Source organism: Alexandromys fortis, unplaced genomic scaffold (genome assembly GCF_014885135.2).
Source record: "Alexandromys fortis isolate MF-2015 unplaced genomic scaffold, M_Fortis_MF-2015_v1.1 scaffold_303, whole genome shotgun sequence".
NCBI classification, from domain to species: Eukaryota; Metazoa; Chordata; class Mammalia; order Rodentia; family Cricetidae; genus Alexandromys; species Alexandromys fortis.
This window is the reverse complement of record NW_026068181.1, coordinates 2,574-24,678: the sequence shown is the minus strand read 5'-3', so window position 1 is coordinate 24,678 and position 22,105 is coordinate 2,574. Positions and strand designations below refer to the sequence as shown.

The 22,105-nt window shown below is 35.9% G+C and overlaps 2 protein-coding genes across 2 annotated transcripts; both read left to right on the top strand.

Annotated features, from left to right (window-relative positions):
• Positions 1 to 8,579: 8,579 nt before the first annotated feature.
• Positions 8,580 to 9,530, top strand: LOC126492685 (olfactory receptor 51B6-like). The gene has a single exon (XM_050129225.1). It carries the CDS (start codon positions 8,580 to 8,582, stop codon positions 9,528 to 9,530), a length of 951 nt encoding a protein of 316 aa, XP_049985182.1.
• Positions 9,531 to 18,994: 9,464 nt separating this feature from the next.
• On the top strand, positions 18,995 to 19,948 carry LOC126492686 (olfactory receptor 52P1-like). The gene has a single exon (XM_050129226.1). It carries the CDS (start codon positions 18,995 to 18,997, stop codon positions 19,946 to 19,948), a length of 954 nt encoding a protein of 317 aa, XP_049985183.1.
• Positions 19,949 to 22,105: the final 2,157 nt, after the last annotated feature.

Here is a 22,105-nt window from a genome sequence, read left to right as displayed (position 1 = left end):
TTTAAAATAAACATATATTTATACTTCCACATACTTTTCTTGTGTTTTACCCAACACAATTGCTTCTTGCTTAACTCCAAGGTCAAACTTTTTTTTCTATGAATTCTCCTCATTTTTAATCAGATGTTAAATTATTAAGAAGCTAGTATTTTTTCGTTTTCTTGCTGATGGAGTTTTTAATAATTGTAATATTTTAGAAACTAGTAAGTCAACTAGAGTTTACCTTCCATCTATTGGTTAAGTTTCAGAATAATATAATTTTTTATGTAGCTGTGCTGTATGCCAGTTGTATACATGCAGGATTAGAAAACGGAAACAATGAAGCTCAAAAATGTTAAAAGTCTTAGTTTCTTGATGTGTAAGTTTCATGGGTTTTATTATTGCCTGCTGTTCCTACAATGACCAAAAGTAGCTTACATACCTCTGTCTGTGAAAGACTAGAAGTAAAGATGGGAGGAATAACTAGTAGATCAAGAGAAAGTCAGTGCTGCGTTTTAACACTCTTCACATCTACGTCAAATGCTGTGGAAATCTTTACTTCCTTTCGATACTGTCTACTCTGAGGTGACATATAATTAGAAGTCTCCTCATGTGTACAGGGTCAATTCCCATAGTCTCTTCACACATTTCCTGAGTATTTCCTTTGGAAGTTCAGAGACACCCATGGGAATACAATTATGTTTAATTTTCCAACTTCATTGTGTGAGTTCACATATTAATACCAGTGTAGCTTTTCAGAGGCAACTGAAGAACAAGGTGCATGTTCAGAATAAAGGAGAGTATGGTACAATTCTCAATGAAGAGATGAGTTACCAAATAATCTTACAATCCCCATTTGTTAACAAATCTCTGTCTTAGCACTTACACAGAACCTGCACACATGAAGTATTACAATGGTCCACAGTACTCCCCTCTTAACCCAAGTGACTCCAGTAATGTTCAGACAGGTTTTGAGGAGCAAACATCAGTCTCAAAACAAGTTGACAAAGAAAGTCCTAGGAATGACATTGAACAAAGGGTACTTTTTGTGGTTTAAATGACTTGCAAAAGTTATTATATCAACACCAGGGAGAAGTCAGGTCCAATTCTAATACCACAGTGCCAATACATTCAGGAAATCTCAATTTAACTTTGCAAAAGTGAGAGTGAGTTCAGCAACTGCTGTGAAAATATCACTGAGACATAGAGCTAAGCCCTTTCACTTTTGCAAATATTCCTTGCAGCCACATTTGCTTTACTCACTAACCGTAATTACTGATATCAACTGAGGAAACACAACTGATAGTCTTAGACTGAGATTTTATGTGGAGTAAAAACACTGTAGTTGGAAATGGGGAAACTCCTTAGAATTAAGGAACTAATACAATCATAGAAGTCAAAGACTGACTTTCCCTCATTTTAATAACTATTGCTTTTATCAAGACAGGGTTTCTCTGGAGCTTTGGAGCCTGTCCGGGAACTAGCTGTGGTAGACCAGGCTGGCCTTGAACTCACAGAGATCTCCTGGCCTCTGCCTCCCATGTGCTAGAATTAAAGGCATGCATCACTCCTGAGCAACACAACTGTTACATTTTTTCAAGACACAAATTGTCAAATACAAAGTGTGATTCATTTTTTAAAAATAGCTTTATTAATTCTTTGAGATTGTATTTTGGTTATATTTATTTGTTTCCCCCATCCTTCCATTGATAGATACACTACCACCATTCCGTACCCATTCAAAGTCTTCATTTTATTCATCCCTTAAATCCCACATAGTCACTTTAGTTCTGACCATTATTCTTAGGTGGGTGACCGCTCATGGGGTTACAACCTTAAAGAAAGCCAACTCTTTCTCTTTGGCAGCCATCAATTGCCACTATAGTGACATCTTAATATCACTGTCTGGTGGCCCGGCCTCAGCAGTATATGGTTCAAAGGAAAGTCACAGAGTCTGTGCTTACTAGACTTTTATATCTGAAGGGGTTAGGAAAAAAAGACACACTTTTTTTCAGTGGATTCCTTTTGTATTCTCTATTCTTCCACTGTATTCTTTTTCTGCAGTTTCTATACCCCAGCAAAATCTTTCAGGCAATATAAGAATCACAGTGTGGTTACATTCTAATTTTCAAGTGAATGAATGTAAGTAAAAAAAATCGTGTTTTCCATATTCCTTATGTGATTAAACATTTTATGAATTACAGGTGAAAAACAAATTATCCCAAGAATTCACATATGGTGTGAGAAGTCCTTCTTTCTATGTGTTGCTTTTATTGGTTAATGAATAAAGAACTGCTTTGAGACTATGACAAGGAAAAACAGAACTAGGCAGGGGAAACTAGGCTGTATGCTGGGAGGAAGAAGGGCAGAGTCAGAGAGAAGCCATGGAGCTGCTGCCAGAGTCAGACATGACAAAATTTTGCCAGTAAGCCACTGCCACGTGGTTTACACAGATTAATGGAGATGAGTTAAATTAATATAAGAGTTAGCCAATAAGATGCGGAGCTAATGGGCCAAGCAGTGATTTAATTAATATGGTTTCTGTGTGGTTATTTCAGGTCTAAGCTAGCTGGGTGGCCAGGAACCAACAAGCAGCCTCCCTCTACACACACATTTCTAGCCAAGCAACTTGTTATGAGTTAATCATTTAGGCAAGCTAGTCTCAGTCAGGTATTTTACTGCATTTTGCAGTTATAAAGAAAAGAACCAATTACTTTATTACTTATCTTAAAAAATAATCCTATAAGGAATCTTAAAGGAGTCACACAGTCAAACTTTTATATATGAAAAAGAATCACTCAGCTCTACTCTAAATCTTTAGGGTGCTTTCCCACTCACCGGTAGTATTTTTGTATCAGGAGACTGAGGGCAGAAATGGTTATAAGGAGTTAGTTATTGCCTTTGGTAACTAACCAACCATGGTAAGAAAAGTAGGTCAGTACCAATTGGACTGCTTTGTATTTGTTCGCTGACCTTGAGTTAGTTTGACAAATACAATGCTACTTGACAAAACGTCTTTGTCTAACTTTAAGTTATTTTCAAAGCTTAGTTTCAATTGCAATGTACTCCAGAACCTGTGAACACATCTCCCAAGATTAAGGCTAAAAGAATTTAGACTAGTTGGGCTACTGGGACTTAACTGTTTTGCTTGATCATTACCATAACATAAAGCACAGTCTATATGACTCCTCAATAGAAACTCATGCGTTCTAGCTGTGTAACTTTTCCTTGCTTTATTTTTTGTCATCAAATCTCTAAACAAATGAAAGTTATTATTATTGTTATTATTATTATTAATTATACAGTACAGTTTAAGAAGATATCATATTCATAATCATCTACAGGTAAAAATCCCAGTAGAATAGGATGTTTCCACGTGATAAACACACCACATTACAGGCAGTGGGGATCTCCTCAAACCCATTTACACCATGCCAGAAGCCAGAAACAGCAACAACAAAGATATAAAGGCACAGCATAAGCAAAAGACATTCTGGAGTCTGTGGTCTTGGGGCTTTGTCTATCCGTGATTCACCCATCAGGGATTCTCCTCCTGGTGGGATGACACCCTGAAGTCAGCTGCCACCTGCTGCTCTTCTGTGTCAGAGCCTTGTAGGGCCTGGCATCTTACTACTCAAATTCTTGCATCAATTTCCAAGTAGTCATGTGAGGTCACATGACCTCACAAAGTGAAGGCTTCTCATTATATTATGGCTGTGGGGTGCTAAAGCAGTAGAAACTCCCTAATGAATCAGATCTGACTTCTTGCTTGCCATGATCTAAGCTATTTACCAAAGGACATGTCACTGGAACATTTTGTGTAATAGTAAAGATTTTGGCCAAGAATCTCATATAATAAAATAGTCATTATGTCACATATCAGATAACAATATCTTTCCTTGTTGCTCATTTGCCAGTCTGTAGTGATAACCACTCTACTATTTCCGAATATAAGTGATATCACAGAACAGCTGTTTTTCTTTTTCTAACTTACTCCACTTAGCATAACAAATTCTCTATCATTTATACTTTTACCAATATCAGGATTTTTAACTCTTTTAGGACTGAGTAATGTTCCATTTGAAGTACATCGTACTTTCCATGATCCATGAAAATGCTAAGTGTATTTTCTAGACCCTTACTACTATGAATGTTGGTTCAATAAACATGTAAGTACAGGTATATTTTTGAGATTTAGTATTTATTTTCCTTAAGATATAAATATATGGCACTGAGAAGTAACTCATTCAGTAAAGTGATATTCCTGCAAGCATGAAAACCTGAGTTTCTTTCCACATAAGTAAAATCATTCAATAGTGAGATAATTTTATAATTTCACAACTGTGTGGATGTAAACAAGCAGATACCCAGGGATTTCTTGTTGGCCTACTTGATAGGCTTTCTCTCTCTCTCTCTCTCTCTCTCTCTCTCTCTCTCTCTCTCTCTCACACACACACACACACACACACACACACACACACACACATGCACAGTTGTGCATGCACGTGCACATGCACACACACAGACATACACTAAATGTATAAATGTGTGTATATGCATATGCCATAACATATGTATAGTGGTCAGAGGACAGCTTTGGAGATACAGTTATCTCCTTACGTCATGTGGGTCCACGTGACAAAACTCAGGTTAATATGCTTGGTAGTAAGTACCTTTATTTACTGAGTCATCTTCTTGGTACATTAGAAGGGTTTTTAATTGCCCCATCATTAAAATCATTTGAATATTTTCCCTTGGAACTTTTTTCTACTTATTGATATGTTGCTGCCATATATACAATAGCAATTTTATATTATATATTGATATAAGTATATATTTTCAAGTTTCTTACTAATTGAAAATATTATTTAGTACACCAATGTTTTCTCATTCAATATTATGATACAATAGTAAGTTTTTTTAATACTAGACTCTAAATTTAAATATGGAGAAATTTTTTCTTTTTGTTCATAGTATTATTTTGTTAAATTGGTCAGTGGATTGAAAGACCAATTAATGTTTTTGAGTTTAAAATGTCTGTTGATCATTTGTATATTACAGGTTCAAGCATATATTCCTGTGACATCTAGTTGGAGGGATCCAGTGAACATTCACATATTATTAGATAATACATTCCAACTGCTGATTGATTTGTGAAAGGTGGGAACTTCAGTTTGGCTGTGGATATGAATGTAAATAGTCTAGCATCTGGAGTTACAGATAGTTTATCAATACTACATGGATCCCAAGACTGAAACAGAGTCCCGTGGAAGAACAGTAAGCAGTCTTAATTGCTGAGCCATCTCTCCAAGCCCTCAAAGGCTAGACAAGCACTGGCCACATATCCCAGATTGGCCCTAAACTTGTGATTCTCCTGCTCTACCCCTTAAGTGTTGGGATTCTGATGTGATGCGCAATTCTCAGCTCTGTAGGAAATCAACTGGATGCAACTGACAAGACTAGATATACTGTCCAGATATCTTTTCAGTCGTGGCAGTTGGATCAGCATCCAGTTTCCACATTTTCATCCATACTGGATGGTACTAATCTGTAGAGAGCCATTGTGCTCAGTGTTATGACCTCCTCGTGCCTTCTCATGTGCTCACTAATTGAAGAGGAGTTTTAAAGGCCTGATTTCAACCCATATCTCAGTAATATTTCTTCTTATCAATTCTATACATTTTTATTTTACTAGATATTTTTCCTATAATAAATTTTTGCTGCAAACTGTGCCATTAGCATCTGTTTTTGAAGAATCCAACCCATAAGAGGAAAATATTACAGTGAATGAATGGCCATCAGTGAATTGGTGAAAGTGTAAGTTTGATTGATTAATAATAATGCAAATATCTGGACAGGGTACCTGGGGACTTTTACTTCAATGAAACCATGACTTTGTTCTTTAGTTTACATGTATTTCCTATTTCAGGTGGAGAACTGAGATTCCTTAAAGACAGTAGAAAATATGCTTTTTCATAAAACTTGGTTTCAGTCTAGATTTTTAGCCAGTGTGTTTAGGTTCCCATATCTTAATATAATTAAATTACCATTCTTTTAACAAGCTAAAATCAAAGCTAGAATATCAGCAAAAGACTTGGAGACTGCTAATAAAATTTCAATAATCCCGATGTTCAGAGTACACACAAGGGAGTGAGAATGGGAGCAGACTGACAGACAGGGAGAAAAGAAAAGGCAACAAAGAAGGAGGGGTCAATGAGCGACTTAAATTACAATTGATCCCTGAGGAGATGCTTCTGAAATAAATGCCCCTAATAGCCAAACTTTTGTACAGTGTCTGAAAAAAAAAATGTGTTGTGACCAAATTCTTCACAAAGCTAAATATCTGAAGCTCTTGACAATGCCATTAAAGAGCTAACAAGGTCAAAACCTGAAGCGAATGAAAGCATGGAATGAACTTTCTTTTGGAAGACTTACAGGTACGAGGCTAGAACAAAATGGGAAGCAGGTATCTGACTTTTCACTAGGAGAAATACAACAGTATTGTCAACTCAGAACCTATGGGTGATGTTCATGGGCTCTGAAGACTCTCCTCTGTGCCTGCAACCTGGGTTCTTTAGGGGTTACCAATTCCATTGTATATCTAAAAAGGAAGACATCAAGTTAGGATAGGGAGTTTTGGTGAGGGCATAAGGAAAGTTGCTGGGGATAATGAGGAATGAATATTTCATTAGATGCATATATTAAATTCTCAACTATTATTATTAATATTAATAGTAACAAATGATACCAATAGAAAAAAACAATACCAAAGGTAAATGCAAAAATGCATGTGAGAGGAAGCCAGAGGATCAGTGGGATGAATTGTGTGTTTTTGTTTTCTTTTGTTTTCCTGTCTAAACTTTTAGCTTTTTTGACCTCCATTCTTCTAGACCTGTGATTTTCTTCTCTAAAATTTTCTGTATCCATCTTTCTCACATGCTGAAAAAGTTGTTCTCCCCGTACTTCTCCCAGTCCCAGGATCAGTGTCATCTTCAGAAATATCCGAATTTCCCACTCATCACTCCTCAACTTCATCTTGCCCAGTCTGGCACATCGATTGTTCAACTAAGTCCAGTGTAGTATATTTGCTTAAAATAAAACCTCCCTGTATTTCCTTATTCTTTTTCTTATACATTTCCTATAAGTAAGTAATTATGATCACTTGACAAATTTTAGGGTGAATAATACAGATGTGTGTCCACCGCAATTTTTGTAATAACAAAACCTTCAAAGTGAGGAAGGCATTCTCGTAAGTAAATTTAATTTATTCTTGTACTTGGTCTTAAAAGCATGATGCAGACAGAAATCATTAGTACCTTTCATAATTGACAACTGCAAATCATAAGTAGATCCCTAGGTTTCAGTACTGTTAGAATACAACAGTAGTGGAATGGCAATCAAATACTGAGGAGTGAAGTCCAGAGATTCTGGGGACACATTTTAAACATGTAAGCTGGCCATGTGAGTAATGTCTAAAAGTACACCAAAACATAGCTTATATAGCATGGGAGATGAATAGTTCACACCAAACACAAAAGAATACGGCCATATTTTCTCTGGATGACCCTAGAAGATGACTGCTTGTACCATATGGTACCTTAAAATTCTGAGTCACAAACCCTTCTTGTATAATTAAGTCCTATTTGACTTTATGGCCTTTAAAACATGATCAATATGCATGTATGAATTTCCAATCAATAAAAAAATCTATGTGAATATGTCTAATTGATTTCTATTTTTGTTTCTCTAAATAGATGATATGCTACAGTCATATATCTGGTATTACCAAATAGTGCACTTATAGTCTTTTCTATTGTGTATGTATTATGAAATATATATATAACAAAATACATAGTATTAAATTTTATATATATATATAATGAAATTCTGAATTTTTGAAATAATTTACTAGAGTTCAAGTATTTTACTGCTCAAAAAGAGAGATTTATTAGTTTTGGGGACAAACATATAAAGGTCAGTATTATGTCATTTTGTAATACATATACACAAGCCTGTTCCAATATCTAGAATTTTACCTATTGAATAATCTTTATAGATACAATAAATGTATCAAGACCATATATTAACTACATTTTATGTATTTGTTTATATGATTATATTATTTTGGATTCAATTATCCATACTTGATTTTCAAACAATGCTCAGATGCTTTCTGACATTCTAGGTCTCATTTTTTATGGGAATTCTTTAGGTCAACTTTTAACATCCACAGTCAAGATGAAGAGTACCATGAAAAAATACTGTATAAGCACCAACATTGTCAGACACTACTCAATTATAGTGATTGCTTCCCTCATTTTGTTTGGAGTATAGGATTAACAAAGACTTCACATAGATGTACTCTCTATACATAGATTATCACTAGCATACACCCCAGTAGTTTTAAAGTGAAATCTGCATACTGTATAGAGCTGTGCTTTACATAACCTGTTTTTCCATACCTAGAAAGCTCCCAGGAATCACCATTGTTGTTGGAAAGCAGGATCTTGAACATCCACATAGCAGGTAACATCTTCAAAGAGCAAATCACAAAGAACTGATTTTTATCCTCATACCTGATGTGGAAATTTTCCTCTGCAATGCCTACAGTTTGGCTCAATTCCTCCATTTGTCCATTCCTGCTCACTGGCTTTCCAGGTCTGGAGAAGGTCCATCACCTGATCTCTCTCCCACTGCTGATGGCCTATATCTCCATACTGCTTGGCAATGGTACCCTTCTTTTTATCATTAAGGATGATCACAACCTCCATGAGCCCATGTACTATTTCTTAGGTATGTTGGCAGCTACAGATCTTGGAGTAACATTGACCACCATGCCCACAGTGCTGGGTGTACTGTGGTTAAATCACAGGGAGATTGGCCATGCAGCCTGCTTCTCTCAGGCCTACTTTATCCACACTCTCTCTATTGTGGAGTCAGGGGTCTTGCTTGCCATGGCCTATGACCGTTTCATTGCCATTCGCAACCCATTAAGATACACCACCATTCTTACTGACACTAGGGTAATACAGATTGGAGTGGGTGTATTTATTAGGGCTAGTCTATCAATCATGCCAATAATCATTCGCCTGCATTGGTTTCCCTACTGTCGATCCCATGTACTCTCTCATGCTTTCTGTTTACACCAAGATGTCATCAAGCTAGCCTGTGCTGACATCACATTCAATCGTCTCTATCCAGTTGTGGTTGTATTTGGTATGGGGGTTTTGGATTTTCTGATTATTTGTTTCACATACATTTTGATTCTCAAGACTGCCATGAGTATTGCTTCTACAGAAGAGCGGACTAAGGCTCTCAACACATGTGCCTCCCATATCTGTTGCATCCTGGTCTTCTATGTCACTGTGGTTAGTCTGACCTTTATTCACAGGTTTGGAAAGAATATTCCTCATGTGGTCCACATAACAATGAGCTACATCTGCTTCCTTTTCCCTCCTTTTATGAACCCTATTATCTTCAGCATTAAGACCAGACAGATTCAGAGTGGTTTACTTCGCTTATTTTCCCTTAATTCTAGAACACGACTCTGATTATTCTCTAAGGACAATTCCTGAAATCTGAAGAAGTTGGCAAAATTTCATGAGGAAGAAACTAAGCAAAATATTTCAATAGAAGCCTGCATGATTATTGTTTATTATTGATTTGATATTGTTGTAAGGACGTTTGTCTGTTCCTGGCTGCTCGGCAGCTCAGACCTGAAATAATCACACAGAAACTATATTATTTAAATCACTGCTTGGCCCATTAGCTCTAGCTTCTTATCTGCTAGCTTGTGCACTTTAATTTAACCCATTTCTAGTAATCTGTGTATCACCATATGGCCATGGCTTACCCAGACTACATGGTTTCTCCTTGACTCTACCTTCTTCCTCCCAGCATTCAGTTTAGTTTCCTTCCCTACCTCTGTTCTGTCCTGCTCTGCTGTAGGCTCAAAGCAGTTCTTTATTAACCAATGATATTCACAGCATACAGAGGGGAATCCCACATCACCTCCCCTTTTCTGTTTAAATAAAAATAAAGGCTTTAACTTTAACATAGTAAAATTACATATAACAAGACAAGTATCAAGCAAGATTTACCGTTACAATATTTTATCTACTTTATCTCTTATCATAACTAAGGAAATTATAATTATAACTATAAATTCTTCAACTCCATCAAAGACTCCAGAAAGATATAATATTACCTACGTAAACAGGAAGTGCATTGTAAGCAACTTCTAAAACTCTAGAATTGACAAAGACATCTAGCTGCCTGGACAGTCACCCAAAGTTCTTCTGTACCATTAGAGCATCCATAGTATCCAGAATACAGGATCATAGTATCTGTCAGACTTTTCTATGAAGCAGGAAATTTCAAAGACAGTTCCACCTATATTGGCAGTTTGTCAGTCACATTTTTTCTGTGTTCTGCAGAATGTCTAGCAGACTCTTTTATACAGCAGGAACCCTGAAGGATGGTCTCATCTTTAAGCAAGTTCAGCAGTCATTTTTCTTTCAGTACTGCAAGTCCAGTCAAGCAGTCCAGGAAAGAACAGTTTCTTGCCCAAATGGCTAACCAACTCCATAAGGAGCCTCTTAAATGCCCATCTTCCTCTTAAAGTAATTGGTGATGCCAGGAACAGATGTGTCCTATTGTCATGAAAAACCCTATGTTTTTAAAACATTTTAAATGCCATATTCTGTAGTCTTTGAAAGGTTTGAAAAATGCCTATCTATCTGAAATACATATCTGAACATCTAGAAAACCTAACTAACATGACTACAGGCTTGACTCTCATGGATGACTATCTATTAACCTTTATTTCTTAATCATGCATTATTTTTTTAAATGAGCTGGACAAACGTAATACCTTAATCAATACCTTAAATTTGTATCCATAGACCAAGATCCATACCAATGCAAATCTCCTTATCATATTCCTCTTTAAATGTAAACAAACATTTATAAACAATATTTGGGTATAGTTCTCTCCAAACTTCTTCCTGTTGCTTATTGGGTGAAGTAAGTTTTTGAGGGGTGTTCAAGGTGACCTTTCAGATGTTCTTGGTTCATCAAACCATATCAGTCTGGAAGCAATCCACAGGTTCTCATCTTCTGTGGAAACAAAAGAAGAACCTCTCTTCAAAGCAACATATCCTTAAACCCATATTTTGAATTCAAGATACCTTTAAAATATATATGTTGGCTTACCTTAGCATAAATGTCTCTTTGTACTTAGCTCATTCACAGGAAAAAAATTCAAAGAAGACACAATAATATACATAATTCAGATTTTCTGTGTATTCTCCATCTTTATGTGGCTTGTTTTTATTACTCTGTTACTTTTTCTACAAGTTTAATTTTATTTTATTATCTTTACTACTTTAATCTATGACTGTCTGTACTCCATCTCTTTAAAGATTTTGTTTTCAACCATTTACTTTTTTTATAGCTCTTTATACTCATTTTCTTCTCTCTTCCAAGCTTAAATACACTTATCCAATACTGTGACTCATTTAAAGGTTTTTTATGTCTGAATCTGTCCTATTGTATATCTGTAATTCTTTCCTGTCCAGAAGCGCTTCTAAAATGCTAAGTGATTCTTAAAAACTTCAACTGTGGCATTGACAGATCAACTATAGCCCTGCCTGCTTGCTCCACCCAGTCCAATATGGTGGAAGAAGTCCATTCACTGCTTCTGAGTCATGCCCCTTGCCTCAGTTTCAAGTATGCAGTGAGTCTGTGTTGACCCATTTAGCAGTTTGTAATATGGGGCTCACAAACTTTTAAATTTAAATGCTCAGTCTCCTGAAGGAGTTAGAGTTCATGCTACTAGCACAACCCAGAAAGCCAGCATTTCAAAACTGCAGCTTTTGTTCTGCTACTGCTGAATCAGGAAAACCTCTCTTAAAGGAGCCATGCCTCTGCTTGCTTCTAGCAAATAGAGCCCACCCAAGAAAATGTCATTACCAAACCATGCTTAACTCTGTTCTTTTGTATCTAGAATTCCTTTTTAAGCTTTCTTGGGTTTTTATGTAGATGTAGTTACCCACATTTGTGTGCCAATTTGTTATAAGGAGACCACTTGTTTCCCAGCTGCCCGGTAGCTCAGAACCAAAATAATCACACAGAAAATACATTATTTAAATCACTGTTTGGCCGATTAGCTCTAAAATGTTATTATCTAGCTCTTACATTTTAATTTAACCCATTCTAGTAATTTGTGTATCGCTATGTGTCTGTGACTTACTAGGTAAAGTTCTGGTGTCTATCTCCAATGGGGCTACTTGGCTTCTCCCTGATTCTGCCTTCTTCCTCCCAGCATTCAGTTTAATTTTCATTTCTACCTCTGTTCTGCCCTGTTTAGCTACAGGCTCAAAGAAGTTCTTTATTAACCAGTGGTATTCACAGCATACGGAGGGGAATCCCACATCATGATATGGCATAATATGTTCATAATATGAAGCACTATGTAAAGATCTCATTTTGGTATTAGTTGTTGTACTATGGCAACACATTTTGCTTGGTGAGCTTATGGCACCTGACACGTACATTCATATATAGTCTTTGAAACTACAGTATGCAAATGTTTGTATCAAGAATGTAATCTGAAGTATGGGCTTCTTATATTGGCCATTGTTTACTTAGGGTTAAGATTTTTTTTGTATTTTGTGTCAAATGGAAGTGGTTGTTGTTTCTAGAAACATGCACTGAATGAAATGAGCCACACATAGCGGTCAGTTCACAGTGGTTACTCTATGAAAAGCATGTCCATAAAAGTCTGCCAAGTTACAATTTTGATAAACAAATATTTATAAAGTAATAAAGCAAACATTAGGAAATTAAGCCAGATATATAATTTTAGTGAAGATAACCATTAACCCAGTAGGTCTGGTTTCAGACAGTGCTGAATAGAAGTATACATTTTCCCTTAATAAAGTCATATAAAAAGTCTTATTTGGAGAATAGACAGATAAGACTACATAAAAGATCTTGATACACAGAGTTCCAGACCTTGACGTGGATAGTCTCATTTTCTTGGATGGGAAAAAAGACAGATGATGGATAAATGGTTGTAACTGAAAGATAAATGATCTTTTCTGACTCTAAATCTTTTTTTTTTCTTTTTGGTTTTTTGAGAGAGGGTTTCTCTGTAGCTTTGGTGCCTGTCCCAGAACTAGCTCTTATAGACCAAACTGGCCTCGGACTCCCAGAGATCCGCCTGCCTCTGCCTCCCGAGTGCTGGGATTAAAGGCCTGCGCCACCACCACCCGGCTCTAAATCCCTTTTGAAATTGATTTTGATCTTCCTTTGAACATAAGCAAGAAGTGCTTCTGGTTCTATGGCACTTTAGCAACACATACATCCTCAGCTATGTTCGTAGTTACCCTATTCACAATATCCAGGTAATGAAAAAAATCATAAAAATTCATAGTAAAAATGTGATACATACACATAGCAGTGAATACTATTCAGCCACAAAGAAAAATAAAATTGCAAAAATTGAAGAGAAATAAATGGACTTTGGAAAGATTGTGGTTATTGAGGTAACCCTGATCCAGAAAGAGAAACAGCACATATTCTCTCCTCTGTGATTCCTAGCTTAAAATCCACTGATGTAAGTGTAGTAACTACCCATCATCAAGAAGCCCTTCTCTACAGCAAATGGAGATCATCATAGAGGACACAATGCAGAGATCAACAGTTTATAGAGAGCCCAGCCCCAGTGGATACATCTACATCACAGCTTGTACATCTATGGCTAAGGAGCATGGCTGAAGAGGCGATAGAAAAATTGCAAGATTCAGAATATTTGTTGTGAAATCTCTTCTAGAATTTGCAAACAAGATACAAATAATATCTTTATAAATGGACATATTAATGTAGAAGGGGACTTTTTTGCAGGATCACTTCTCTAGACAAAGACATACAGGCAATTAATGACTTTTAGTAGAAGAAAATTAACCTCTCATAGGAATGAATTTCATTGCTTTTTGCACAATATTGATTTGATTGGTCAGCCTTGAAACCACATAGACCGAAAAACAAAAATTAACTCAACAGGACAAAAAGTTTTAAATGTATACAAATTAGTTTATATATTTGATGTAAATGTGTGTGTGTTTATGTGCGTGCATGTGTACAAGAGCATGCAGCAAATATAGTCAAAGATAAAGAGACAATTTGAGAGTAAGGGGCATGGGAGGAGTTTGAGGGAAGGTAGCTGTGAGATTCTGGAGGCAGAAAAGAAAGAAATTTCTGTAATTATATTTCAATTAATAACATAAAATATACCTGAACCTGTGGTTCAATTTTTTAACTTACCAAACATATATAAAATAATAGCATATATGTATATACAATATAAAATACTAACATCATAACATAACACTGATTGATGAGTCATTCATTTCTCTTCATGTCCCTGCACCCTATCTCTGGACTTTGTCATCCCGGCCATGTTACAAAATGGTGATTATTTTACAAAACTTCTGGAATTTATGAGTAACTTAGAGAAGTAAACAAAACAACTCTAACCATACTGATTAATTTTATGTAAATGGGGACTGCTTGTTTATTTCCTGGCTGCCCAGACCCAAGTAATCCACACAAAAACTAAATTAATTGCAACACTATTTGGCCAATGGCTCAAGCATCTTCCTAGCTAGCTCTTATATCTTAAATAAAACCATTTCTATTAAATTTCTATTAATCACCACAAGGCTGAGGATGACTGGTAATATTTTTGCATTTTTCACCTTTAGGCACCTACATGGCATCTCCTTGACTCTGCCTACACTTTCTCTATATTTCTGTTTGGATTTCCACCTGGCTTTACCCTGCTAAGCCTTTGATCTAAACAGCTTTATTCATTAATCAATAAAAGCAACATATATATAGAAGGACATCCCACATCAGTTTTATGTCAGTGTTTCTCAAGCTAGAGTTAACTAAAAGAAGGGATTTTGACAGTCAGATCTTTCCATGAAGACATCAAGAACATAAACCCTAGGCTACAGAGAACTGTGCCCTAGCGTTTACTTGGAGCCAATTTTCTTTACTGGACAGCTTTCACAGAGCTATAAATTTCTATATATGATACTTTGGGGTAAACATAACCAAAAGTCTTATGAAGATATGGACCCTGCAGACTATAATAATACTTGTTTGGAAAGATGTGTCCACTTGTACAATTGTAACATAAATGTTATAGCAGTAGCTAATCACTTTTGGAGTGCATTTGAGGTAGAGTTCATACTTAGCACCATTACCTGTGCCAAAAGCTCCAAGGATATGTAGCTCATAAGAGAAAAAATAATATTGTAATTATGTTAAATGGCCATAGTAAAAATGTCCCCTTATTTCTTATCTCTTCAACTATAGAAAGTTTATCTCTCCACCTTCATTAGAGAAGCTTCATTTTGTAGGATAAGGCAATTACTATAAAGCCCCATGAATAGTCAAGAGGTGAGAATAAGAGATGTGTCCTGCTCAGCTTTTAATGGGCATCTATATTACACTCATTCTCAAAAGTTCAGGCATCATCATGGAAGAGGGGGAGGAGAGAATGTAAGACAGTAGGTACCACCACTAAAACTGTATTTTTTGAACAAAAGGGCCACTGAATATATGAATTCACAGTACCTAGAACTGCATGTGTAAGACCTACACAAAATCCACCCACCCAGCATTTCAGCACAGATGAGAGAAAGGTTCATACAGTACCAACTCTAAGTAAGAGCTTATTCTTCAGAGATGTGATCTAAGAGAGGCCATTTTCTAGAAGTCTGTCCTGGGTCAGCATACATACTGACGGCACTAAATGGACTCTATCAGTTTTAAGTTGAAGTACATCAGGTTGTCATGAGAAAGTGGTGGAGTACAGGGGAAAAATTAAGGGAGAGGAACTAGGTGCTGAACCCTATTAGAACACATCATATGTGAATTTTTAAACAATATAAAATATATAGTAAAAATAAAGTTTACCAGAAGTTCATAGTCTTTCCCCAGATTTCCCCAAAGAATATAAATGTTCAAAATTTAAGTTCCATGATTTGACTGTACAGGCACTAAAAGTTTGCTCTGGAAAGGACAAAATCACAAGTTATAGCAGATGCTTGGCGTGTGCAGAGTTAACATGGTAGCGTTGAGGAGCATCACACTGCTGTGTATTTCATGCTGTCCCCATCCTCTTTCCACTTTAGCATTACACCCCCAAGGGGTGCATCTCCCCGTGCATCTGAGGGCCCTCCTGAGCTTTGGGCTAAGACATGAGCAGTCATAGCTACTGACTTGATCATGTGCTCTCTGGTGGATGGAGCCATTATTCCCTGGTCTCATAGAACATAAGATGATATTAAACACAAGAAGATAAAATCAAATGGGAAAGGAAGAGCCATACAGATTCCAGTGGTATTACATATCTAGATGAAGCAAGTAGGAATTTGGTTAATTTGATTTGGTAGTGAGAATAGAATTATTATGGAATATTTTATTGCTCAGGAAGGATATTGACTATTTTTGTTGCAGGATTATTTATTGTTGTGTAAATCATTTTTTAAATAATTTGGAGAACACCCAGTCCACTGAGGAAATTGAAGTGAATGGAGATTGGAAATACCTTTGAAAAAAACAATCTCTTAAATAATTCTGAGAAGAAAGAAGATACTAAAACTTCTGATCTGTAAGAATTTACTGTGCTTTTATGGTATTTTTGTAAATGCCTTTTGTACTTAATTCCTAATGAAAAATGCTGATACCAGGCACTGAATAGAGAATACTAAAAGAATCTCAGTTAGCTATGATTGAGAAAATATAGGCATTAAAGTAAATTCAGTTTGGAGTATCTTTATGTGTGTTATCATAACACAGTAAGATAAAACAGAAAGTGCATTTAAAGGAAGCTGCATCAAAATGTCACAGTCTTTCTCATTAGTTATCTTCTGGTGTCAGGGTGAGAGTTCCAGACTACGGACTGTGCCCAGACATTTAGAAGGAATGTCACTGCTCAGACTCTATGAGGCAATCCAGTATTTTCTGGGTTTAGAAATGAAAAAAAAAATTGTCAACACACGTTAGAGGTTAGAGTAATCTTGAGGAGTGCTATGTGGAGAAGATTATACTGCAGGGGATTCCATTGACAGTAAGCCTGGGAGGGAGATGCTGTAAGCAGATCACACGCCCAGTATGGGCTGCAAGTCTGTGGTCCTGGGCTCTGCCAAGGAGCTTTTCTTGGAGTTAATTTTCCTCTTTTTCTAGGTATGAGGCAGCTATGTTGTCTTCATAAAAGTGAACTTTCTGGAAGCAAAATGATAAGATTTTAATTATCAGGAAGAATTTTATTTATACTCTTTAGAAAATCTTTCTAAATTTTAGGTGATCTTACAGTCTCAACTTCCTGTTTAATTTGATTGTCTTTTAAGTTCCAATCAGCTTTTTATAGGTTTAATTCTTTCAGGATCAGATCAAGAACTGGATTTTGCTTAATGCCTCTCTGAAGGAGTAAATGTTTGGTAAATATATAAAACCTTTCTGTAACTGAAACTTTCTGTTTTTCCTTAATTTTTTATCTAAGCCTTTAATCTTCTGTGGCATGTGGTAATTTCAGCTCTGAATGTAGTTTACTGGTAAAAATTCAAGCTCTGATTTATTCCCAGTACTGGAAACAATCTTGCTTCTTTAGTAAGAACATTTTCAAAATACATTTGCATCACTCCAGAATAGAAGGTTTTAAGGTTAATTTAAGATATCCCAACTTGTCTCTTCAGAAGCCGTAGTCAAACAGTTAGACAAAAAAGACTTTCCAGAGAAACAAATGGATGACACTGAGTTATGAAGAGGCAGACAATAGTCCACAGTTTTGGTTCTAGGATGAAACTAATTTGGAGGAGAATGATTCAGGTAAAAGTTAAGGGATATAGTTAGAGGACAAGACCTAAGAATCCATGCTGACGGCTGAGATTGAAAACCCTGACTGATGGGTCCTTCAGTCTTCCTGTCACTAGGCAGGGTGAGCACCCGAATAAGAAAGAGGAAGGGCTCAGTCTACAGAGCTGTAGTAAACTGGGTTTATTTCTAAATCATGGGCTTAGAGCAACAATTTTAAATATTTGACTATGTATCTTTCTATTTCTTAATTCTGTGTGCTTGTATTAAACTGTCTCTCAAGGCATCTTTTTTAGAACTTAATCTTCTTAAACAGTAATAATAGAGGCCATTGTTAGTTGATAAACATCCATTAAATGTCTGTAATAGGGCAGTTTCAAGTGATAGAGTGTGGAGATACTTCTGCCGTACACGAGGAAGGTAGTCTGTGACCTGACGGTAGACAGTCAGGAATCGTTTCAGGAAATGCAACTGTGAAACAAACAACCAGCCTTCATTTCCTTTGTTTGTGTCATTAAACCACTTTCCTTTAACCTTTTCTGCTCATGGGTCTTCTAAATTAATTTTATAATCTGCAGGGCCAAATAACTTTGAAATGGAAGCATATATGACTTTACTATTGGCAGTACGAAGTGTGCTTGACTGTTTCTGAAGAGTGATAGATTATTTATGTCTACAATTTTATATTCTTGGTATTTATCAGATCCTAATGGAATGTCTAAGAATTTAGTTGCTAGAATAAAATTACAAATTGAAATGATTGAATGTAAGATCTATTTGTGAACATTTTCTAAATTTTATTTACTCTCTTTGGAAAAAATCACCAGCAATAACAAAGGTATACACTAGTTTATGACTGATCCACTACTACGGAAGAAAAATGAGTAAAGCCTTCAAACTCAGCAAAAGTAATGAATAAATGTATTTTCCTTTCAGATTGAAATGCTGAACCTGAAAGCATGAAGTCATTTGTCTTAGCGTGTTCAGAGGTTTGTTTGAACCATCCCTTCTGGGAAAGTGTTTTTGTGTGACTCTGGACCAAAGAAGAATTGACAATGCTGTTCTCTGATTATAGAGCAGTACTTTTGGTATTTTCCACTATGCAGGCAGCACATTGGGTTTTAACATGGCAGTCAATGTTACATGTCAACACATTACATCTTTCTTCCTGGTTGGTATTCCTGGGTTGGAATACTTCCACTGCTGGATTGGCATCCCTGTCTGTCTCCTGTTTGTCCTGACCTTGCTGGGGAACAGCATAATCATTGTTACTATAAAGCTAGAGCCAAGTCTCCACCAGCCTATGTATTTCTTTCTTTGCATGCTGGCAATGAATGACATGTGTCTCGCCACTTCTGCAGCTCTGAAGATGCTTGGCATCTTCTGGTTTGATGCCCATTGGATCGATTTTGATGCCTGTCTAACACAAATGTATTTTATCCACACTCTTTGCATCATGGAGTCAGCCATTCTAGTAATCATGGCATTTGATCGCTTTGTGGCCATTTGTATCCCCCTTCATTACGCATCAATCCTGACAACATCTATGGTGACTAAACTGGGTTTCGCTGGCCTGATCAGAGGTGTGCTAATGGTTTTGCCATGTCCTCTTCTCATTAAGAGGCTGCCCTACCATACAAAGTATATCATCCACCATGCCTACTGCGAGCACATGGCTGTGGTGAAGTTGGCCAGTGCTAACACTCTCATTAACAGAGCATATGGAATCTCAGTGGCCCTGTCAGTGATCACAGTGGACTTAGGACTCATAGCCACATCTTATGTAAAAATCCTCCAAGCAGTGTTCCGTCTCTCTTCCCAGAATGCCCGCTCTAAAGCCCTGGGCACCTGTGCTGCCCATGTCTGCACTATGCTCGTCTCTTACACACCTGCACTGTTTAGCTTCCTAACTCACCGCATTGGCAAGAAGGTGCCTCCAAGTGTTCACATCATTGTTGCAAGTGTGTACCTCTTACTACCTTCTGCAGTTAATCCAGTGGTGTATGGTGTCAAGACCAAACAGATTCGTGATCGAGTGATAGATCTTTTCTTTACACATAAGAAACTTTCTGAGAAGTAAAACATTATCGTAAAACTTATTTTATCAGATTTTGTTCCGTGACGTCAGAGTACAATAATAAGAGTTAACTTCTCATTTCAACATTTTATTCTAGTTTAACTAATATTTCTAAAAGACATATTTTATGATGTAATATGTCTTTATAGTCACTCAATTATATTTTGTACAAAATATTTATAAAGCTGTATAATTAATTCACAAATTTAACAAGTTTTACAATTTCAACTTAAATTTATTTATAACCATCTTCTCATGCTCTATATCTAAACTTCTCCATACTAATATTTAGGCATCTAGAAAAACTTTATTTAATATTTTGTTTTATTTCCATTATAAAGTATGTATTGAAATCACTACTTCTATTTTTAAAGCCTGCAAAACAATGTGAAAAATGTCTAAAGCTAATGACATTTCTTCAATTTATCATAAAACTTATGTTTCACACTTCTAACATAAAATCTAGAGACCAGAAATACAGAAGAACCAAAGTCAAGTCAAAATGGTTGGAGACAGGCCGCCCAGAATCTTAATGTTTTGGTGCACAAATGTGTAACAGTTTCTGATGTAAGGATAATGGAGGTGTAAAATCATGAATCCATGCTTAGTGAGAAATAAAATCAAAATAGACTAAGTAGAGGTAAAATGTGTGGTTCTTCTTACTCTTTGTTTAGTGTGTATCACATTATTTAAAGCAATCCTAATCATAAGACTATAAGAAGTAAGATAAGAATATGAAAAATGATCATTTTTATTATATTATTGTAAAGGATGAGAGGGGTTTTCTATCATATGGTACCTTCTCTCCCTGACCTAGAGTGTACTGATATTTGATAATAGATGTATATTATTTTTCTATGCACATTGGTAACTCCAGGACAAACCACTAAACACTTTAAAGGATACAAAAGGAAATAAAATACTAAAATTTTTAAAAATATACAACTAAACCTATAAAAGAAAAAAGATGAAAGGAAAATTAGTAAATGAACATTTAGAAAGTTGCTCCAAATATTGTGATAATTTTCCAACTATAAGCATAATCACAGCGATTATGAAAAGACAGATTTTTTCAGAGTGTATAAAATCAAGTACAAGCTGTGTTTTCTGAATGAAGAACTAACATTGTTTTTTTATATAGGGTCATTAAATAAAGAAAAGATAACAAAAGATGGAAAAGAATGAAAACAAGCAGAAATCTAAAGCAACTATGTTAATGGCCACAATTATTAACAGTTTGAACAACTGAAAACAAACCCAACTCTGTCTTGCTTTACAGAAATGTACCTTCATTGTAAAAACACATATGGCTTAAAATTGAGTACAGGAAAAAAAATGCTTATTCCTCCTAAACACAAAACAATAAACAACTCTGAGCATCATGTTTAGAATAAAATAGATTTTTATATTAATTGACTTTGATGAAGTCACAGTGAAGAAGAGATCTATCTCTTCATTAAAATCTGAACAACTACTCACCTTGAAGGAAATCTTCAAAAAAGAAGATACAGAGAAAAAGGAACTAAACACAGGCACAATTAAGGGAATGAATTTCATCTCTTCTTTCTCTGCACTTGAGAGAACAGCAACCAGAATATCAGCAAGCATATATTACCTTTAAACAACACAGCCAACATAACCAAATAAATATTTATCAAATATGCTATCCAACAGCAATAGAATATATATTATTCAAGTAAACATAGACTACCTGGAAACTCATTAAATTTTAAATTTTATTTATTGGTGTGTGTGTGTGTGTGTGTGTGTGTGTGTGTGTGTGCATGTTACATGACTCGTGAGAGTCAGAGGATGGCTTTCAGAAATCTATTCCTTTCTTCTGTCATGAAACCCAAGGGTCAAACTCAAGTTGGCAAGTTTGCATTGCCAGTGATTTTACCCACTGAGCTATCTTGCCAGCTTAGGAAATTGATTTTTTTAATCTTACCCCTTAATTATGTGATTTTGTTAGTTCAACCTTGTGCCAACTTGAAATACTTTTCATACAAAATATTTAGTCATGTTTTTCCCTCTTTAAATTCTTCCCGTATATTCCCCACTGAAGAGAAAGAGAAAGGGAAAAGAAAAGTGGGGAGGGAGGTCATACACACACACAAATGCACAATACATATACTCATACACACAAAATATATACACACA

Coding starts and splice junctions, on each gene's coding strand:
- LOC126492685 (XM_050129225.1), top strand. CDS start 8,580: ATGCCTACAGTTTGGCTCAATTCCTCCATTTGTCCATTCCTGCTCACT.
- LOC126492686 (XM_050129226.1), top strand. CDS start 18,995: ATGGCAGTCAATGTTACATGTCAACACATTACATCTTTCTTCCTGGTT.